Source organism: Danio rerio, chromosome 10 (genome assembly GCF_049306965.1).
Source record: "Danio rerio strain Tuebingen ecotype United States chromosome 10, GRCz12tu, whole genome shotgun sequence".
In the NCBI taxonomy this organism is placed as follows: Eukaryota; Metazoa; Chordata; class Actinopteri; order Cypriniformes; family Danionidae; genus Danio; species Danio rerio.
In genome coordinates this window covers 5,473,404-5,491,560 of record NC_133185.1, presented here as the reverse complement: position 1 = coordinate 5,491,560, position 18,157 = coordinate 5,473,404, and the positions used below count along the sequence as shown (strand labels likewise).

At 38.3% G+C, this 18,157-nt stretch overlaps 1 protein-coding gene across 7 annotated transcripts; it reads left to right on the top strand.

Annotated features, from left to right (window-relative positions):
* Positions 1 to 33: 33 nt before the first annotated feature.
* On the top strand, positions 34 to 16,433 carry hnrnpd (heterogeneous nuclear ribonucleoprotein D). 7 transcript variants are annotated; one of them, XR_012385933.1, is made up of 9 exons: positions 34 to 385; positions 6,640 to 6,808; positions 6,901 to 7,062; positions 7,145 to 7,276; positions 9,920 to 10,016; positions 12,506 to 12,649; positions 14,842 to 14,946; positions 15,268 to 15,350; positions 16,030 to 16,433. XR_012385933.1 is itself a non-coding variant. In XM_005155547.4 (8 exons), exons 1-7 carry the CDS (start codon positions 225 to 227, stop codon positions 14,907 to 14,909), a joined length of 933 nt encoding a protein of 310 aa, XP_005155604.1. In that variant the 5' UTR covers positions 34 to 224; the 3' UTR covers positions 14,910 to 14,946; positions 16,030 to 16,433.
* The last annotated feature ends 1,724 nt before the right edge of the window (positions 16,434 to 18,157 follow it).

Below are 18,157 nucleotides of genomic sequence, written 5' to 3'. Positions count from 1 at the left end.
GTATTTTGTAACCTTAGTGACGCCATCCCGTTCAACTTCCGGTTCTCCGCCATTTTGTGAATGGACGCCGTTGCCATCGACATTCTGAAATCAGACTAATACAAACGCGAATTTGAGCCGCATTAACACGATTTATAGGCATTTCGCTTCGGTTACGACCTAAGACGTTTTCGTCTGTAGAAACGACTGTAGCCGCGCGTGTTTTCGCCAATAGTTGATCAAATATGTCGGAGGAGCAGTTTCTGGGCGAAGACCCGACGATGAAGATGGAGGAAAATGATGATGGAGAAGGTTTCGGCGAAGAGCAGATGTCGGGGGATAATGGAGGACAGGGAGAAGCCGAGGGCTCCAAGATTGATGCCAGTAAAAATGAGGAGGACGAAGGGTGAGTTTCGGCTCCTGATGCACCATGGGAACAGACTGTAACCGAAGAATAAAATAACCTTGAGTTCATACATCGCTTCCCAATAGTAGTCGATTAGATGAGTAATTATCAACAAGGAATCGTTTTATATTAATTTAAAGTATTATAATCATTGCATTAATATTTGTGGTCATTATGCAATATTAATATCGTTATCAAAAGTGGCCGGTTGTGTAAATAACATGAATATGTGTGTCGGAGTATCGATTGATCGCTTTGCATACGTTTGTAGTAATTAATGTGGACTATCAATTGAAATGCTTTCAAAGCATTTGGTGATTTTAATGTAAATGAAGGTTTATTAAAATGTTTTCTATCTTTTGTTTAAAATATAACTTACTAGTCATATCCTAGTACAGGGTATCTGCTGTGTCTAAAATTGTCTTGAATCTCAAAAGCTAAATTTTAGGCTTTAAGAAGTCTAAATATACTGAAACATCGTGTTGTAGGTCTTAAATCTTTTTAACAGGTCTTAATTTTCCCTTGTTCATGTGTAGCGACCAAATCTAGCCATTAACAGCCATACATTCCCAATCTCTATAAAAGTCGTTTTAAAAATAACATTTATACCATAAAGTTATTATTACTTACAGTAACATTTGTTTAAAAGTTACTGCCAAGGATACTGACCTGACCTATATATTTTCATCAATAAATTATTATTATTGTATTATTAAATTTAAATACAGTGGACAAAAGGTAAAAATATTCAAATGAAAAAAAATCCTTAGCATTTAGCCTTGTATATTTCTAAAATTTCATTCATAATCTTCTTAAAAAATCTTAAATTTAACTTGTTGAAAGCGGCAGAAACCCTGTAATATTGTGTCATTTACATGCATTAACAATGATCAGTTAAATTTTTATTTAGTAAATTGATGAAAGAATAATAAATACTTTAACAGATGTATTGCCCGTCTCACTGTAAAGTGTTCCCTAATATTCGTTTGATAGTTCACCCTAAAATGAAAGACACTCAAATGGTTTCAAACCTTTTTCAGTTGAACACAGAAAAAGATATTTTGAAAAATGTTGCCAAGCTGTAGCCATTGACTTCCATAGCAGGAAACATATACTGTGGAAGTCAATGATTTCCAAAAATGTTCAGAATATCCTTTTTGTGTTTTTACAGAAAAAAAAAACTCATTGAGGTTTGTTCAAGTGGAGGATGAGTGAATGATGACAGAATGTTCTGTTTTGGGTGAACTGTCGCTTTAATGGACAGCTGCAAGTTGACTCATTTTCCAAATACATTTGCCTTTCAAATGCAGCTTTGTCAAATGTCAATTTGACAAAAGCATATTTTGAGAAACTCGGATTTAGAACTGAATGGTGTTTTTTTGTCTAGTATGCATAAATGAATTACTTTATGACAAAACAAGACTGAAATATAATCATCTATGGTCGGTTGCAGAAACTACTTAGACTAGTCATACAAGGTAGTCATTGTTTATATAATTATTATTTCCTATAAAGACTGGTCATAACTACAGGTATACACGTGTAATAGTCAATATGGAAAGTTAATAAACATCAATTATTTTGCTGCTAATCTGCAATGCTAATTTATTTTTAAAATGAAAATTAAATCTAATATTTATGGTTGTTTTAATTTTTGTAAGAAAATAATGAAATGCTTCTGTTAATCAACAGATTCTCTTGACTAGCCTGGAAAGATACTCCATCACAGTTACATTTTCAAATGCACATCATAGACCATTTTATGGGACGTAAACAAAAACAATAGTCCCAATGTATTTCCTGTTTTACATTTTTTATTTCTGTAGCTTTCGAGAATCCAAAAAGAGCCACATATTGATAAATGATGTTATGACAGCTATTTTATCAAGTTACGATTGAATTGCCTCTTGTTACAGTTATGAAATAGTTTGATAACATGCAGGAAATGTTCATGGGCCAATGACATGACCACATTGAAATGGTCTATAAGCGACTCAGACTCAAATGCAGCATTCGCGAAGACGGCATTCAGAAGAGCAGGATTTATTTACAGTGAACCGAGGTGCACTGAGTCTAAAAACACTGTTATCATGAGCTGCTTATGTTAAAAGTCACAGTGCTGCACATCACATTACATATAATTACAACCCAGTATTTGCTGTCTGACAAACATGCTAATCCATATCATGTTCTCAGGCATTTTTAGAATAAATGAAATGAAGTAACCTATTTACTCTACTTTGGTGTGTTAAGTTTATCCCTCCCGAGTTGAAATCTGATTAAAATCAGATAGAAATCACTCTAAAGAGATAAGTTTACCTCAAAATTAAAACGTTCTCACTATTTTCTCAAGCCTCAAGAGATTCCAAATCCAAACCTTTGAGTTTTTATCTTCTGTTGAACACAAAAGATGTTTTGAAGAATGTTGGAAACCTGTAACCATTGACTTCCATAGTAGGGGAAAAAACAAATACTATGGAAGTAAGGGGTTTTCAGCTTTATTCAAAATATCATTTGTTCTGTTCAAGTGGAAGGTAAGTAAGGAATTTGCACTATTTCCTTTTTTGAATTGTTTTTTCTTTTCCTTTAAGGAAAAGTTTTTTTTTTTTGAAGAACAAAAACAATCTAAGCCCACAATAGCATTCATTTATTGTTTCTGGAAAGTTCTCCGTCCACACCATATTGCTTTACTAAACAACGTACATCATGTGACCATACAATGTATGTTCAAGTATAAACAGGAAGTATGTGCTTCACTCAGCATGTGGTTACTAGGCAACTAGGGCTGTGCGATTAATCAAAATCGAATCACAATCGTGATTTGAATCGTTTCGATTAGCTAATCGCAAGAGGCTGCTATATGAAATATAAATTTAACTTCCCCCACCCAGAGCAAATGCATGACTGCCTTCTGTGTGTGACAGTCTTACTAGCCAATTGAGTGAGCTTACTTTTATTCTGCCCAATCAGAATTGCGCAACCGAACTATGCAGAACGCCCACAATAAAAACAAACAGGAAAGCGCGAACGAGTGGGATGATAGCATCTGCCGCTTCAGAAGCATTAATAGACTAATTAATGTTAAAGAAAATAAGCATGTCAGTAATATGGGAATATATTGGTTTCAAAGTCACAGACACCAAACAAAACTTGGTAATTTGCAAGAGCTGTTGCAGAATTGTGGCCACAGCATGAGAAAATGCAACAACCAGCACCTAAAAAAGTACCACAGGTGACGATATGAGGAGCATTTTGCTAAAAATGTAACTAAAAGTACTGCCAGTGACACTCAATCTAGTAGCTAGCAACAGCAAAGTACAATTTCAGAGTTGTTTGCTAATATAATTTAATACTGTTCCTTTTTTTAATTAACACTCACTGCATTTAGCAATAAGAAGCTACGATACAGATTGAGCTGAAGCTTGACTGCAAAATAAATTGCAAATCAAATCGAAATTGCAATATCTGTCAAAAAAAATCACCATTAGATAATTTCCCCAAATCGCACAGTCCTATAGTCAACAACAGAGTCTGCACTCCAGTCCATATTTTTATGCCCTTCACTCGCTAACTTACCTTCACCTCTTTTCCTCGGATGTGCATCATTGATTACGTTACACAAGTGTCGACCCCTGGTGGAACATCTGAATGGGTTTCAATAAATGCTCTTGAGCACTTGAGAATTACACTGTTGTGACGTCACAATCACATCGCATTCTGGAACACAGAGGTTCATAGTAGGCATATGAAGGGGACTCGCTCCCTCACTCAAAATCGAGGGATTCAAGGGGATCAGTTGGAAGTGTTGCACACCAGACGCGCACATTCGAATGAAATTAAAATGAAACTATTCAGATGTCGCTCTGTGGTGCGGCAGAAATATGAACATTGTTCTGAGTCATAGCTGGGCACCGCGGACAGCCACTGACTTGCGGCGCGGGTGTGCGTACCCTAATAGAAATCTATGTTTAGAATTTGAAAATAAGTGACGCATAGCCGAGCGACATAACCAATGTGCGACCCCCTTGAGGGTATGTTCATGTAAGCTTCCCTCGTTCACTTGATGAAGTGGAACACACTTTAAACTGTCATTGGAGATTCCCCCGAGGGAACAAGTGAAGGAAAGTTAGCGAGTGAGTGTCTAAAATTGGACTAGAACACAGTCAGATTTTAACTGCATAATGGCTGCGAAAATGATCATCTGTCTTCTGGTAGCATTATGGTCATGTGATAGGGGGTTGACGAATAACGGAAGGATATGCGATGACTCAAAAGACCCAATCAGGGAGCGAATGTCAACAGCCATGCCTTCATTTTCTAATGTCTCCAATTTGCTCCGTCTACAATAGAGCAGGGCGCTTTAATCGAGGCAGTTTTCATGCGCATTTTGTCAGTAAAGCAAGTTCTAGTAAACCTCCAGCATATGCATTTAAAAAGAGCAGCGTTTACTACATAGAGTTGTAGTAGACGAATAAGCTATGGAAAAAAACGGTTTAAATATGAATTTAAGCGGTCAATAATGACATAGAGATAATGGTTCTGAGGTAATTAGAGCTGTTTGTGTCGCTTCTCAATGAGCTACGGCTGTAGTAAAAGCCTCACCTGAAATTCCGACTTAAGTTTTTATCAACGAATCAGTGTAAGAAGTTAAATCTTCTGTTTAATCAATAACTGCTATTTTCCTCAGGAGATTTGCTACAATACTACAGTATTATGATTACCTTTCGAAAATATGTTCTTTGTATATTAGGGTTGGGTCAATAGACTATGCCATCGTCTATTGTCGATGGCCAATAGATGTCAAAATGCTAAGCTGACACAAACCCGTTCGCAAAAAACACTTGGGCCCCGTTTACTCTAATACGTCTTAGTGGGCATTTTAGAAGCGAAAATGATCCACGTCCACACTGGTGTTTCATCTAGCATTTCTGAACAGCCCTCCTTCCACACTATACGAGTACCACTTGCTAAAAACACACATCATGTGACCACACACACATTTACTGTCGTGTGCTCGTCTGAGCTCCAGCTCAGCGGATGCTTTAAGCAGTGCACGTTGGACAGTTTATTAAGGATGTCCCACTGAATCGCGTCTCACTATTGTTGTTAAACGTGACATTTAATTAAGCTGGTCTCTATCTAACATTTCTTCGGTCTTTTAAATTCATCAGGGAACGTGTGACAGCGTCAGTACACTGCTTTTGTTTTTCGTTTTCACGCTTGTACGTGTCACACCTCAGATACTTTACACTAAAGATATTTTACCAATCAAGTTTGTCGACGCCGTTATAATAACACAGATCACTGCCTATTTATGTCAGAGTCCTGCGGAAAAAGTGATTGACAGGTGGTAATTTGTGCATAACTTATCTTTATTTATTTATGATTTGGTTATGGCTAAAACGGACCATGCCTGTCAGGTAGTTGAAACGGTAGGCGACAAATAATCAATTTGGTATGAATTATTTAATTATTCATGAATAATTAATTCACCAACGCCTATGACGATGATGTCATCGTCTATTGCGATGTTTCACATTAGACATTGATGCCAAATTGGTCGTCATCGCCCAACTCTGTTGTATATGTCATAACAGTATAACAGAACATTTTTGTGATTTTAAAACGGCAGGGCTTTTCCAAACCATGGCAAACTTTGAACCTGAATATCATCCCATTCCCTAACCATACTGCCTTGAGAAGATGTGCATGACAATTGGAACTTTGCTGGACAGAGTTTGCAATTACAATTCAATTAATTGCCTAGCCCTAGTCCACACCATACCTGCCAACACTCCCGGGAGTCTCCTGTATTTCAGACCCATCTCCCGTTTGTTCCGTCTCCCGGAAAACTCCAGAAATTTCACCCCACCTGCTCCTCAGCTTTTTGGTACTGTCCCCAGATTGTCGACCTTGGTAGTACTGACCAGGGACCCCAGTCTTCAGTTTGCTACCCCCTCCTCCAGCCCCCACCTCCCGTCATCCCCGGTCTCCTATATTTTCAGAGACGAATGTTGGCAGGTATGGTCCACACTGAAGCAGAGCACCAGTGTTCCAATCGAAAACAGTCTCTGCAGCGTTTCAAATGTCTTCGTTTTTATGGGTCGAAAACTTTGAGGTAGTGTGGATTTCCGTCCTCGTGTAACCTCAACAAAAGTTGTTAAATTAAACCGGGCCTGATTGATGACAAAATTGTCAATTTTGGGTAAAAACTATCCCTTTAATGTTTAATGTTATGTCTTTTTTGTTTTTAGGAAAATGTTCGTTGGAGGATTGAGTTGGGACACAACAAAGAAAGACCTGAAAGATTACTTCACCAAATTTGGAGAGGTGGTCGACTGCACCTTGAAACTGGATCCTTTGACAGGCAGGTCCAGAGGATTCGGCTTTGTTCTGTTTAAAGAAGCTGAAAGTGTGGAAAAGGTATCATTTTGGATAGATGCTTACCAGAATCAACAGTATTTTTGTTATGGTCTTGACTGAATAATTGAAATCCTGACTCGAAATAATCCTAGGTGATCACTCAAAAGGAGCACAAACTGAACGGAAAAGTGATTGATCCTAAAAAAGCAAAGGCCATGAAGACTAAAGAGCCTGTGAAGAAGATATTCGTGGGAGGACTTTCTCCAGATACCCCAGAGGAGAAGATTAGAGAGTACTTTGATGCCTATGGAGAGGTATGGAGTTAATAGGATGTTTACATAAAACTAGAGAAAATCCTACAGCAGTTTGCATTCAATCTTTTTTTTTACCCTCCAGGTGGAATCCATTGAGCTGCCAATGGAGAATAAAACTAACAAAAGACGTGGATTTTGTTTTATAACATTTAAAGAGGAGGAGCCGGTAAAGAAAATCATGGAGAAGAAGTACCACAACATTGGGTTAAGCAAGGTACGGTTTAATAGCACTTTTGGATCTGAGCGTGTCTGTAATAACAGTTGTTGGTTTGTTATCTTACAGCAAACGCAGTTTCTCATCATTAAAATGAAATCTACTTTTAGATATATTTACACACATTAAAATAGACTTTCAAAATCTGATTTAAACAACGTTAAGAAGTCTTTTTTTTAAACAAATATATTAAAATCTACAGAAGAACTCAGTTCCAAAAGGGCCGCAGCTCTGCACAGTTTAGTTCCAACCCTAATTAAACACACCTAATCAAACTAATTGAGTCCTTCAGGCTTGTTTGAAACCTACAGGTAAGTGTGTTGGAGCAGGGTTGGAACTAAACTGTGCAGGGCTTCGGCCCTCCAGGAATTGAGTTTGACACCCCTGCGTTAAAGGAATAGTTAATGAAAATCGTTGTTTACTCATCCTGCACTTGTTGTAAGCCTGTTTAAGTTTCTGTCCTCTATTAAATACAAGCTATATATTCTGAAGAGAGCTGAAAACCTGTAACCAAAAGGTTTTCAGCTTTCTTCAGAATATTTACTTTAGTGTTTAGCAGAAAAAACAAACACAAGCTGGTTTGGAACCTCTTGAGAGTCATTTCTTCATTTTTGGGTGAACCAGTCCTTTAAATATTTGTTTCCATAAGATTAATTGTTATTTGTTCCTTTGTTTTAGTTCAATGATGACTTCATTTGAACATTGTAAATGGCGTTTCTTACACAAAAATTTGGTTGAAACCACATAGTTTTCCACTACTTCGTTTGACCTTAAACCTTGTGTTTGTTTAGTCTGAAACGGAGACTTTACTATTGATACCACTGTGACTGAGAGTTTGCTAAAGCAAAGGAGTATTTGAATCTCTGATCAGGCCTATGAAGTAGTAAGCATGGCATCATGCTTAGTGCATTATGGGTGTTGCAGTTTTCTTAACCATGTGGCACATTTTTAAAAATCTGTTAGCACAGATTTCAAATTAATTTGTGCGTTTTTACTGCATTTGGCAGCCAAGTTTTAATTAAAGCCTATTTGTCAGAAGAAATTAATCCATTTAAGTGGCAGACAACAATTGTTTTGGGTTTATTCCTGACTGCTTTTGTGTATTATAAGACCATTTTGAAATGTATATAGTATTGATAATGCAGTGGGGGAATATGGAAATGAATATGCTTGATTTCATTAAACTATTCTGTTTTATTAGCCCCTATTATACATTATAAAGGCTCATGTTTTGGTTTTGGTGGTCTACAACAACAGTTTGATATGCATGCAAGGACAAAAAACACTTTCATTGTCTTATAATGTGCATTTATTTTTACCTAATTATTCCAGCGACCCCCATACGATCTGTTCAGTGATTCATTTGTTCCCAAACCCCTCCCCTCCCCTGCGCTGATTGGGCCAATGACAGTCTGTTGCAATTGGTCGACAGCCTTCAGCGCTAGACAGAGTGAATTGCTTATCAACAATATTGAAGTAGTCAGTGCATGGTGTATGTCTGAGCATACTTTCCAACATGCCTGTTTTTCCGGGGAGTCTTTCGTATTTCAGACCCATCTCCCACCACCCTCCCGTTTTGTTATTAATCCTGGAAAACTCCTGTAATTACAGCTGATGGTGGCCATAGCAATGACAAACGTCAGTATAATGCTAGCTCACAAACGCATTTAAAGCCGTAAACAAAGCAGCATGCGTCGCGTTTTCAATGCAGCATTAGACGCGATAGGAGAACATAAAGAGTTAACCAAATACACTACAAGCGATTTCATGTAACAAAACACAATTAAATACATCATTTGCTAGCTAGAGAAAACAAGGAGGCAACTATTTTAATTGCACGTACTTACACTTGTGAAATGGAGGAAGAAACTGGTCCATGAACTGTGCACTGTAAAGTTCCTGTCGAGCTCTGACAAAGTCTCATACATCAATAGACTTTTCTGATCCTTCCTTTAACAAACGGTTGACAAATCCCCCGTTGTAAGCATGTTGATTCCAGAAGCATTTGTCAGAAAAATGACGGAAACACAGCACAATGCTGGGGCTATAATGCTGAGGTATTTTTGCAAAAATAAATCTCAACCACTGACTATTCAGTTTCATTTTTGGGTAGAGAAAATACCACTAACGTTCCTCTCACACTTCCAATAATGTCCAGCTGAGCACAATGTTTACACGACTTGATTCCACCTGGATCTTCTACAGTGTTTATCAATTTTTCCGGGCGCGCAACAATTGGCTTAAGTTTCGTCTCAACGTCACACCGAAACGGCTAAAGACTCGTTATTAAGACGCTTTATGTGAAGCAATTTTGAGTCGACTCTTTCATAGATGAATCAATAGTTTTAAACACTGTGCACTTTCAGATTTAAGCCTAAGCTGCATATTTCACGTCACTTGAGATGTGTTACACACTACATGGAAGATCATTTTCAAAAACCCAGAATAGGGCTCTTTAACAAATCTGTTTTTACATCTTTAAATAATTGTGGAAAAGCTGAAAGTGCTAAATGATCCACATATCTATATCTATATGCTATTAAGGCATCTTTAAACACAATCATTTATTATTATTTTAGAATCTGTGTTGAAATGCTCATTGTGAATATATATGGTGTAATGTGTGTGTGCTTGTGTATGCAGTGTGAGGTGAAGGTGGCGATGTCGAAGGAGCAGTACCAGCAGCAGCAGCAGTGGGGTGGAAGAGGAGGATACACTTCCAGAGGGAGAGGCAGAGGAGGTGCGCATCACACTTTTTGTTCTCTATACTATTGCGTTTTCTCTGAGCAGTTAGCCGTCAGGTCGTGAAAAGATTAGTTGCCTTACGCCCCATTCACATGGAGCGTCAGCGTCAACGCTTCCTATTCACTTTTAATGGGTGATGTCAGACGTTTCCGAACTGCATTGTGAATCCGTGCTCACTGCAGAATTTGGACCTTCGCGTCAGCCAATCAGATTGCTTTATGGAAATACACCAGTCTAAACAGTAGCCGATTGCAGACTAATTTTATTGGCTGACGCTGCTATAACGATCACGTCAGCCCCAACTTCAGAGACACCCTCTGTCAAGCGTTGACGCTGAAGCCTCGTAATCGGACCTTAAACCTCATTCACAGTAGCAGCAAATTTGTAGCTGTTGGTCACCCTGGCTGGTGGCTAAAGTCGCTAATGTGCCTCCTTGATGTGCTTCGGTAATGTTCATGATGGTATTAACTAACTGCGTTCAAAGTAGCCGGAAGTCATTCATTTTCAATGGGAGCTGTGTCTTTGCTGGTGTGTGCGTCGAGGAGAGCTGAAATCAAGTTGACTCTATTGACCATATCCTTCACATGCGAGCGGGCGCAGTCGTTGGAATCTTTTTGGCTTAAGACTTCCGGTCTCATTTATTTCCGTTGATTCTGCTTGATGTTGCAAACTAACATTTTCACATTAAATTATTCTACTTTTTATGTATAGTCATGAAAACACAATCGGAAACAATCAAAACACTTGCTGGTATCACTGTGTGAAAGGGAAAATTGCAGGAACCAATTTACAGGTGTTTTTTAAAAAGGGCCTGTTCACACATACAGACCTTTCCGTAAAATTGCCGGTAATTATCCGGGAAGGTCTGTATGTGTGAAAGGGATTAATCAGATACTGGGTGTTGTATGCTGTGGAAAAACCCATAAAAGTGAACCTAGCTGTAGCATGCAATGGAAAACCCCCATAAATTCTGTCTCCTGGTCTGATGCCGCTCTGTATATTAATTTCTTTTTATAATTAGCTAAATAAAAAGCTTTTGTGTGGCCAAGAGTAAATTCGAACATCAACCAATCATTAACAGCGATACCGTTAAATATCCGGAAAATTACCACAACAACTTTACTGGTACATTCAAAAAAGAACTTTTCACACAGGCAAGGATGTTACGGAATTTGTCCGGAAAAGATAGTTCACATATCCATTCCAAAATACCGTTAAATTCTGACATTATTCACTAGAAAAAAGGCTGCGATTGTATTTGTAAACATAATGGGATCATTAACCAATCTAATGGCTATCAGTTGGGAGAAAACGCATTAAGTAGCAAGTGCTAACAGCCCTTAGTACAGAAGTTGCTGAAGTAGCATTCGAAAATAACTAGACAGTGACAATTTCAACTGTTACATAATTTCGAAAGAGATTAATTCGCAAATGCATTTAGTAAAATTTTTGCTGTCCAACATCATGGACTGTACACCACTGTCAATTTATGATCATATATAATAAGGGTAAATCGAAATCGATCTAAATTTATGCTCAGTTTCGATTATCGAATCAAAAAATGGAATCGTCGATGCTGCCACGCCCCCATGTCATGTCAGCTTGGCTTGCCAAGCGGGGAAAAAAAACACGCTCGTTAAAGTGCTTGTTGAACTGCAGACGTAGGAGACCCGTCGACAGAGCTTAAACCCTCTCCTCTTTCAATGAAGTCGCCGGTGTGGAAGTATTTTGGATTTTGTCGACAAAAAAAAAAACACAGTTTGCAAGCTCTGCTATGTACGTATTAGGGTTGGGCCGATAGACGATGGGCGCATCGCGATCCACCGCCCCGCCCCCGTTGCAAATCCGCTGGCATTTTAGAACAACAACGATCCACATCCACACTGACGTGTAGCATTTCTGAGCAGCCCTCCTTCCTCACTACCACTGAAAATGCACATCACGTGACCACACAGACACAGACGCACACAGACACAGACGCACACACAGTCATGCGCTCAAGACAGCGGGTCCCGGCAGTCAGCGGGTCAGTAGACTGCTTCAATCTTTTACTTTCACACTTGTACTTAGTCATTTTAGCGAACACCTCAGATACTGTTGGCTGGTTCCTGTTGGTCGTGCATCTTTTTTACCGACGCCATTATAACGACACAGATCACTGCCTATTCACGAGTCCCGCAGAAAAAGTGATTGACAGGTGGTAATTGTGTGTGTAACTTGCCTTTATTCATTTACTGTATGATTTGTTTATGAGTAAAACAAAGACCATGCAGGTCAGGTAGTTTAAACGGTAGGCTACAAAGAATTAATTTGTTATTAATTAATTATTTATAATCGAAAATCGAATCGAAAAACAGCTCATCTACGACATCGCTGTGTTTGTAAACTTCATTTTTATTAGTGTATATGTATATTTTTGCATTGTCCTTTGCAGTCACACTTGAGCTATTATTAATAGTGATGTACGTTTGGTGTCTGTTACAGGTCCCAATCAAAATTGGAACCAGGGATACGGAAATTACTGGAATCAAGGATATGGAAATTACGGGAACTATGGCTACAACAATCAAGGCTACGGTGGATACGGGGGCTATGATTACTCGGGTTACAACAACTACTACGGATATGGTGACTACAGCAGTATGTAATACTGTTTGTGAACGCACAGATGAAAAAACTAAGGATATATTGTTTCATGGATTGTCGGTACTCGACCCGGACTATGACAATTGTGCACTAAATTATCTGAGAGCAGAATGCACATGCTTGTATCATACATGCCTTACGCTTCCGAGAGAAAACTCTAGAACCTTGCTGCAGTTGCTTTTTGTCTTACAGGGAAGGCTTGCTTGCACAAAGCTATATTGTACATATGTATTATAATAACTATGGTGCTAAATATAGAAAGGGATGTCTTAGCTTCAAAACACATTTGTCAAAGTGCCTTTGAATCCATCGGACATGTAAATCTGTAGGCCATGCAAAAAACAACCGCTGGACAGTGGTCGTTTTTAGAAAATAATAAACAGTTTTCAAACATTCACCCATTTACTCCACAAATCCTTGTCTCTTACCATATTTTCAGAATACAGTATTTGGAATACGATTCAAGCCCAAGTATACTTCGTTCGGTATTTTGGAGACCCTATTGTTTTCAATGCGATTGTACATTTTTAATGTGAGCATGTCCACAGTTTATACTTCTGCGTTGAGTAAAGGCTGAATTATATTTGTTCGTGGAGTGATCGCCGTAACACGCGGCGCATGCCTTGCGTGTAACCGTGCATTTATATGTCTACGTTCTGTTTGTTTTACTCTTACACTTCCTAAATGCTTGCTGGCAGTGGAGTTTCTATGATCTTCAAGTTTCTTCATGGGCGTTTTGTTAACATCGAAAATACCTGTTATGCTATCTTACTGTAAAAGTAGCTTAAACTCGCTTATTCAGAGGCAGGAACCGATGGACGTGCAACAACTTTAATCATAAAGAAAACAAACAAAAGCTCTTCCACGGGACTCAATACTCGTAAATCTGCAGTCACACTAGAGTTTGAGCATACGTACGTCTTACGGTACTGCGAAAAGGGTTGGGATTAAACAAGATTATTAGACGTAAAAGAAAAATAAATTGAGCATTTGCTTTATATTTAAAATTTCTGTCTTAGAGGTCTTGTTTTGATCTTCTATTGGTCTCACGTAGTCACATGATACGATTTCGCAAGTCACCAAGCTTGAACTTTGAAACGTATAGAAATGCGAAAAGAAGCTTCACATACGCATGAATGGAAGTCTATTGGGCGAACACCTTCAAACACTCCTGAACAATACAAAGCCATGATTGCGATACACGTCTTCGTGACGTGTAGTTATATTTTTAGAGAGGGGCACATCAGGGTTGGCGTCAGTCACGTCAAGGAGTTTAGATCTGTATGCACTCAGAGGTATAAATCAGGCTTCATCGGCATACCCTACGTGCTATCAGCATTTATACTTCTGACATCTGTCAGTGTGTCTCTAACAATAACACTTGCAAAACACTAACTAGGATTTCTGTGTTCCACAGTGTCAAGGTTGTTTGGTTTTACGTCAGAAATGTGTAATTGTAGAAGTATCTCAACTCGCATTCATTCAATGAAGAAAAAGGCGGGAACAGGCAAGTGTTCAACAACTGTAGTCGTAAACAATTGTTGTGTGTTTAAAATAAACAAAAAAAAAACTAAAATATCCATCCATTAAACACTCGATACGCCTCGATACGGCCTAGTCCACATTCATCACAAAGTTGACCAATTACAGATCTTGCGCTCCACATTGTCACAATGTGTTACACTTTTTGAAAGTTGTGAAAAGCTACACCGAACCTGCCACGTGCACTTGACGCAGAAGTATAAATTGGCCTAAAAGATGTCTTTCAAAGGCAAGCTCGCGAGAACGACAAATGACAGATTTTTTTTGTTTGTTTTTGTCGTCTTCAGAAGTTGTTTGTCTTTCGAAAAAATAGCCTGGTTCAACGTTGACACTTGAGAAAAGCAAAACAATACGAAACGCATGCGAGCTGTTGCGTGTACATTGTATGTATATAAGAACAATTCGAAACTTATGTCGCACAATGCATCCTCGCATACAAATAAAAACCGGAAGTATACTTTGGGCTTAAACGTTTACATATTTCACGCAAGTATTACGAATTTGGCTCCAAAATTGCAACCGCAATTTCATTCGGAGGCTGTGTTCTGTTTTCCACCTTCTGGAGCAAACGTCCACCGACCCGTTTAACCACAGACATCTGCGTTGTTTGTGTTTTGTTCTCCTAACTGTAGATCAGCAGAGCGGCTACGGCAAATCCCAGAGACGAGGCGGCCATCAAAACAGCTACAAGCCGTATTAACGTTAAAACTCCCGCCACCAAGCGAAAAAGCGCTCAGGTAAGTGTCGCGTCGCTCAACACCCGACGCCTCTTTAGAAAATGCCCATTTGATCGAATAACCGTAATGTATACATAACTTATTTTTTTGTTTTTCTCGAAAGTTTCACAGCACCCTGAAGTGCTTTACAGTAGTGGTAACATAGAGACTTTTGGCAGTAATGTAACAGCTGGCTTTTGGGCTGTTTGGTTTTTAACTGTAAATTTAACAGGTACAGCTAAATGGCTACCAGATTTACAAGATTTGGATTTGCAAGAAAACAAGAACAGGGCAAGAATGTTGTCTCCTAACTCTGACATATACCTTGTTTGTACCTGCCAGCGGGGACTTCCTTGCAGGCCAAGAGCTGACATCCCGATTGTCTCAGGGTACGAGAGGCGTACGCTCTCGAATGCTCCCGTTTGGTATGGTCTTCCAACATCCTGTATATGACTTATAAAAACAACAGCAACTACAGCAAAACCTAAAAAGGACACTTCAAGCTTTTATCTTCGATTTGTTTGCTCTTTTTAAATCTCTTCGGGATCGGTCTAATGTAATTTTAATCATAATGTAATGCCATTTTTTACAGGCACCATCAAGTAATGGTAATATATGACGGAATAAAGCTTAACTGTTGACTTTTTGAAGGGTACGGCTTTCTCTGGACTTTCCAGTTGTTAATATGCACTTCTAATCTTAACTGTAATGCTTGCTTTTCTTTATTTGTAGCTCGCGTAGCTGTAATATCCTGTAATCCTAAAAGCCGTACTTGGACGCCGCTGTGCTGGAGAAGTGCTTTATTTATTTATTTGAATAATATTTTGTATTTATTGTGTGATTTTTCTACTGACAGCGGTGGAAAAAATTTCATCTAACATACATTCTCTTTTTTTAACCTTGCTCGTATTGTTTATGCTTGTAATGTTTTCCTTTTGTGTTTTAATCGAAGGTTTTGCATTTTAAATGTTACGATATTGTATTTACTATTTATTGCAAAGTCACATTCTTGTCTCTTTATTATTAATCAATTGGGATTCCTTTACATTTGATGCCTCGGCGTCTTCGTGAAGCGTAATTCACATCTTCTTGTTTGTTTTTCAGACGGAACGGAGAATTGAAAATCAAACCAGAGAGGAGAAAACGAAAGGGCGAGATGTCGACAGTACTACACTTTGGTCGCCAATTAAATCATCAGTTGTGTTCAGATATTAATATATATAAGAAAAGCACACACTAAACTTACTTTAAGTGTTTTTTCGCATTGTGAAGTGTCTTGAATTTCGTTTTTTTTTTTTTGCGTTTACGTTTGTTGGTAATATGTATGTTTATAATCATACTTCCTGCTGTGTTGAGTACAATGAACCACAAAAAAACGAATTATTCGTATGCAGATCTATTAGTTTATTGCGTAGGCCGTCTAATATTCATTTCTCATTGCAGTATTTCGCTACAGTCATGTAAACCATTGAAAACAAATGCAACTAAATAAAGTCTATGAACCTTAAGCCTGGTGTTTCTTGACAAATGATTCACCTCGATGTATAACGACATAAAAAAACGTCAAAAATGCAAATCGATTTGATGTCAGTTGACTACGTTGATATCAAATTCGCATGTAACATTGGTGTCAGCCACAAATTGACTTTTTTGGACTGTCCTGTAATCAATTTGTGAGCTATTTTCTGGTTGACGCCAATGATAGATGTCTAATTGATGTCATTTTTACGTTAGGGAAGTTTACGTTACATTATAGCAATACAAAATTAGTGTAAAGCTGCGTTCATACTGAACTTTTCTCCACATAGACTTCCATTCATACACACGTGAATGCGTCAGACCAGAAACGCAAGCTCGTTTATCAAGTTTCGCAGATCGTTGCGTTGGAAAGTTCAAGCTTAGTGCAGTCTGACCTGCGAAAGCGCATCACATGACTGCATGAGACCAATCATAGATCAAAACATGACCTATCTGGACAGGAATTTAAAATATGGACCAATCACTCGCTTTTTAAATGTCTAATCATCTTGTTTAATCCCGCCCCTTTTTGCAGCGCCGTACAACAGAATTTCACAAGCTCAAACTTTAGTATGACTGCAGCTTAAGCCTGGATGTGAGGCTCACAGATGAATAAAACTGTTCTTTGAATATGTATTGTGTGGTTATTTTAGTGGTCAAAAGAGCGTCAATGTGTGGATGTCAAATAGATTTCAGGGTTTGATCAAATCGATTTGTTTTTTTGATGTCGATGTTGTTTTAAAATCGAGGTGTCCAATAGGAATAGTTCATCCACAAGTGAGTATATTTTCTAAAGTAAAATATTAAAGAAAATGACTTTCGTCTATTTTCAGTATAATAATATGAAGAGCTTTGACTGAAAGGAGGGTTTATTAATTTATTGCGTAGGCCGTCTAATATTCATTTCTCATTGCAGTATTTCGCTACAGTCATGTAAACCATTGAAAACAAATGCAACTAAATAAAGTCTATGAACCTTAAGCCTGGTGTTTCTTGACAAATGATTCACCTCGATGTATAAGGACATAAGAAAACGGCAAAAATGCAAATCGATTTGATGTCAGTTGACCACTGTGATATCAAATTAGCATTTAACATTGGTGTCAGCCACAAATCAAATTTTTTGGACTGTCCTGTTATCAGTTTGTGATCTGTTTTCTGGTTGACGCCAATAATAAGTGTCTAATTGATGTCATTTTTTCGTTAGGGAAGTTTACCTTACATTATAGCAATACAAAATCAGTGTAAAGCTGCGATCACACTGGACTTTTCTCCACATAGACTTCCATTCATACGCACGTGAATGCGTCAAACCGGAAATGCAAGCTCGTTTATCAAGTTTCGCAGATTGTTGCGTTGGAAAGTTCAAGCTTAGTAACGTCTGACCTGCGAAAGCGCATCACATGACTGCATGAGACCAATCATAGATCAAAACATGACCTATCTGGACAGGAATTTAAAATATGGACCAATCACTCGCTTTTAAATGTCTAATCATCTTGTTTAATCCCGCCCCTTTTTGCAGCGCCGTACGACAGAATTTCACAAGCTCAAACTTTAGTATAACTGCAGCTTAAGCCTGGAAGTGAGGCTCACAGATGAATAAAACTGTTCTTTGAATATGTATTGTGTGGTTATTTTTGTGGTCAAAAGAGCATCAATGTGTGGATGTCAAATAGATGTCAGGGTTTGATCAAATCGATTTGGTTTTTTG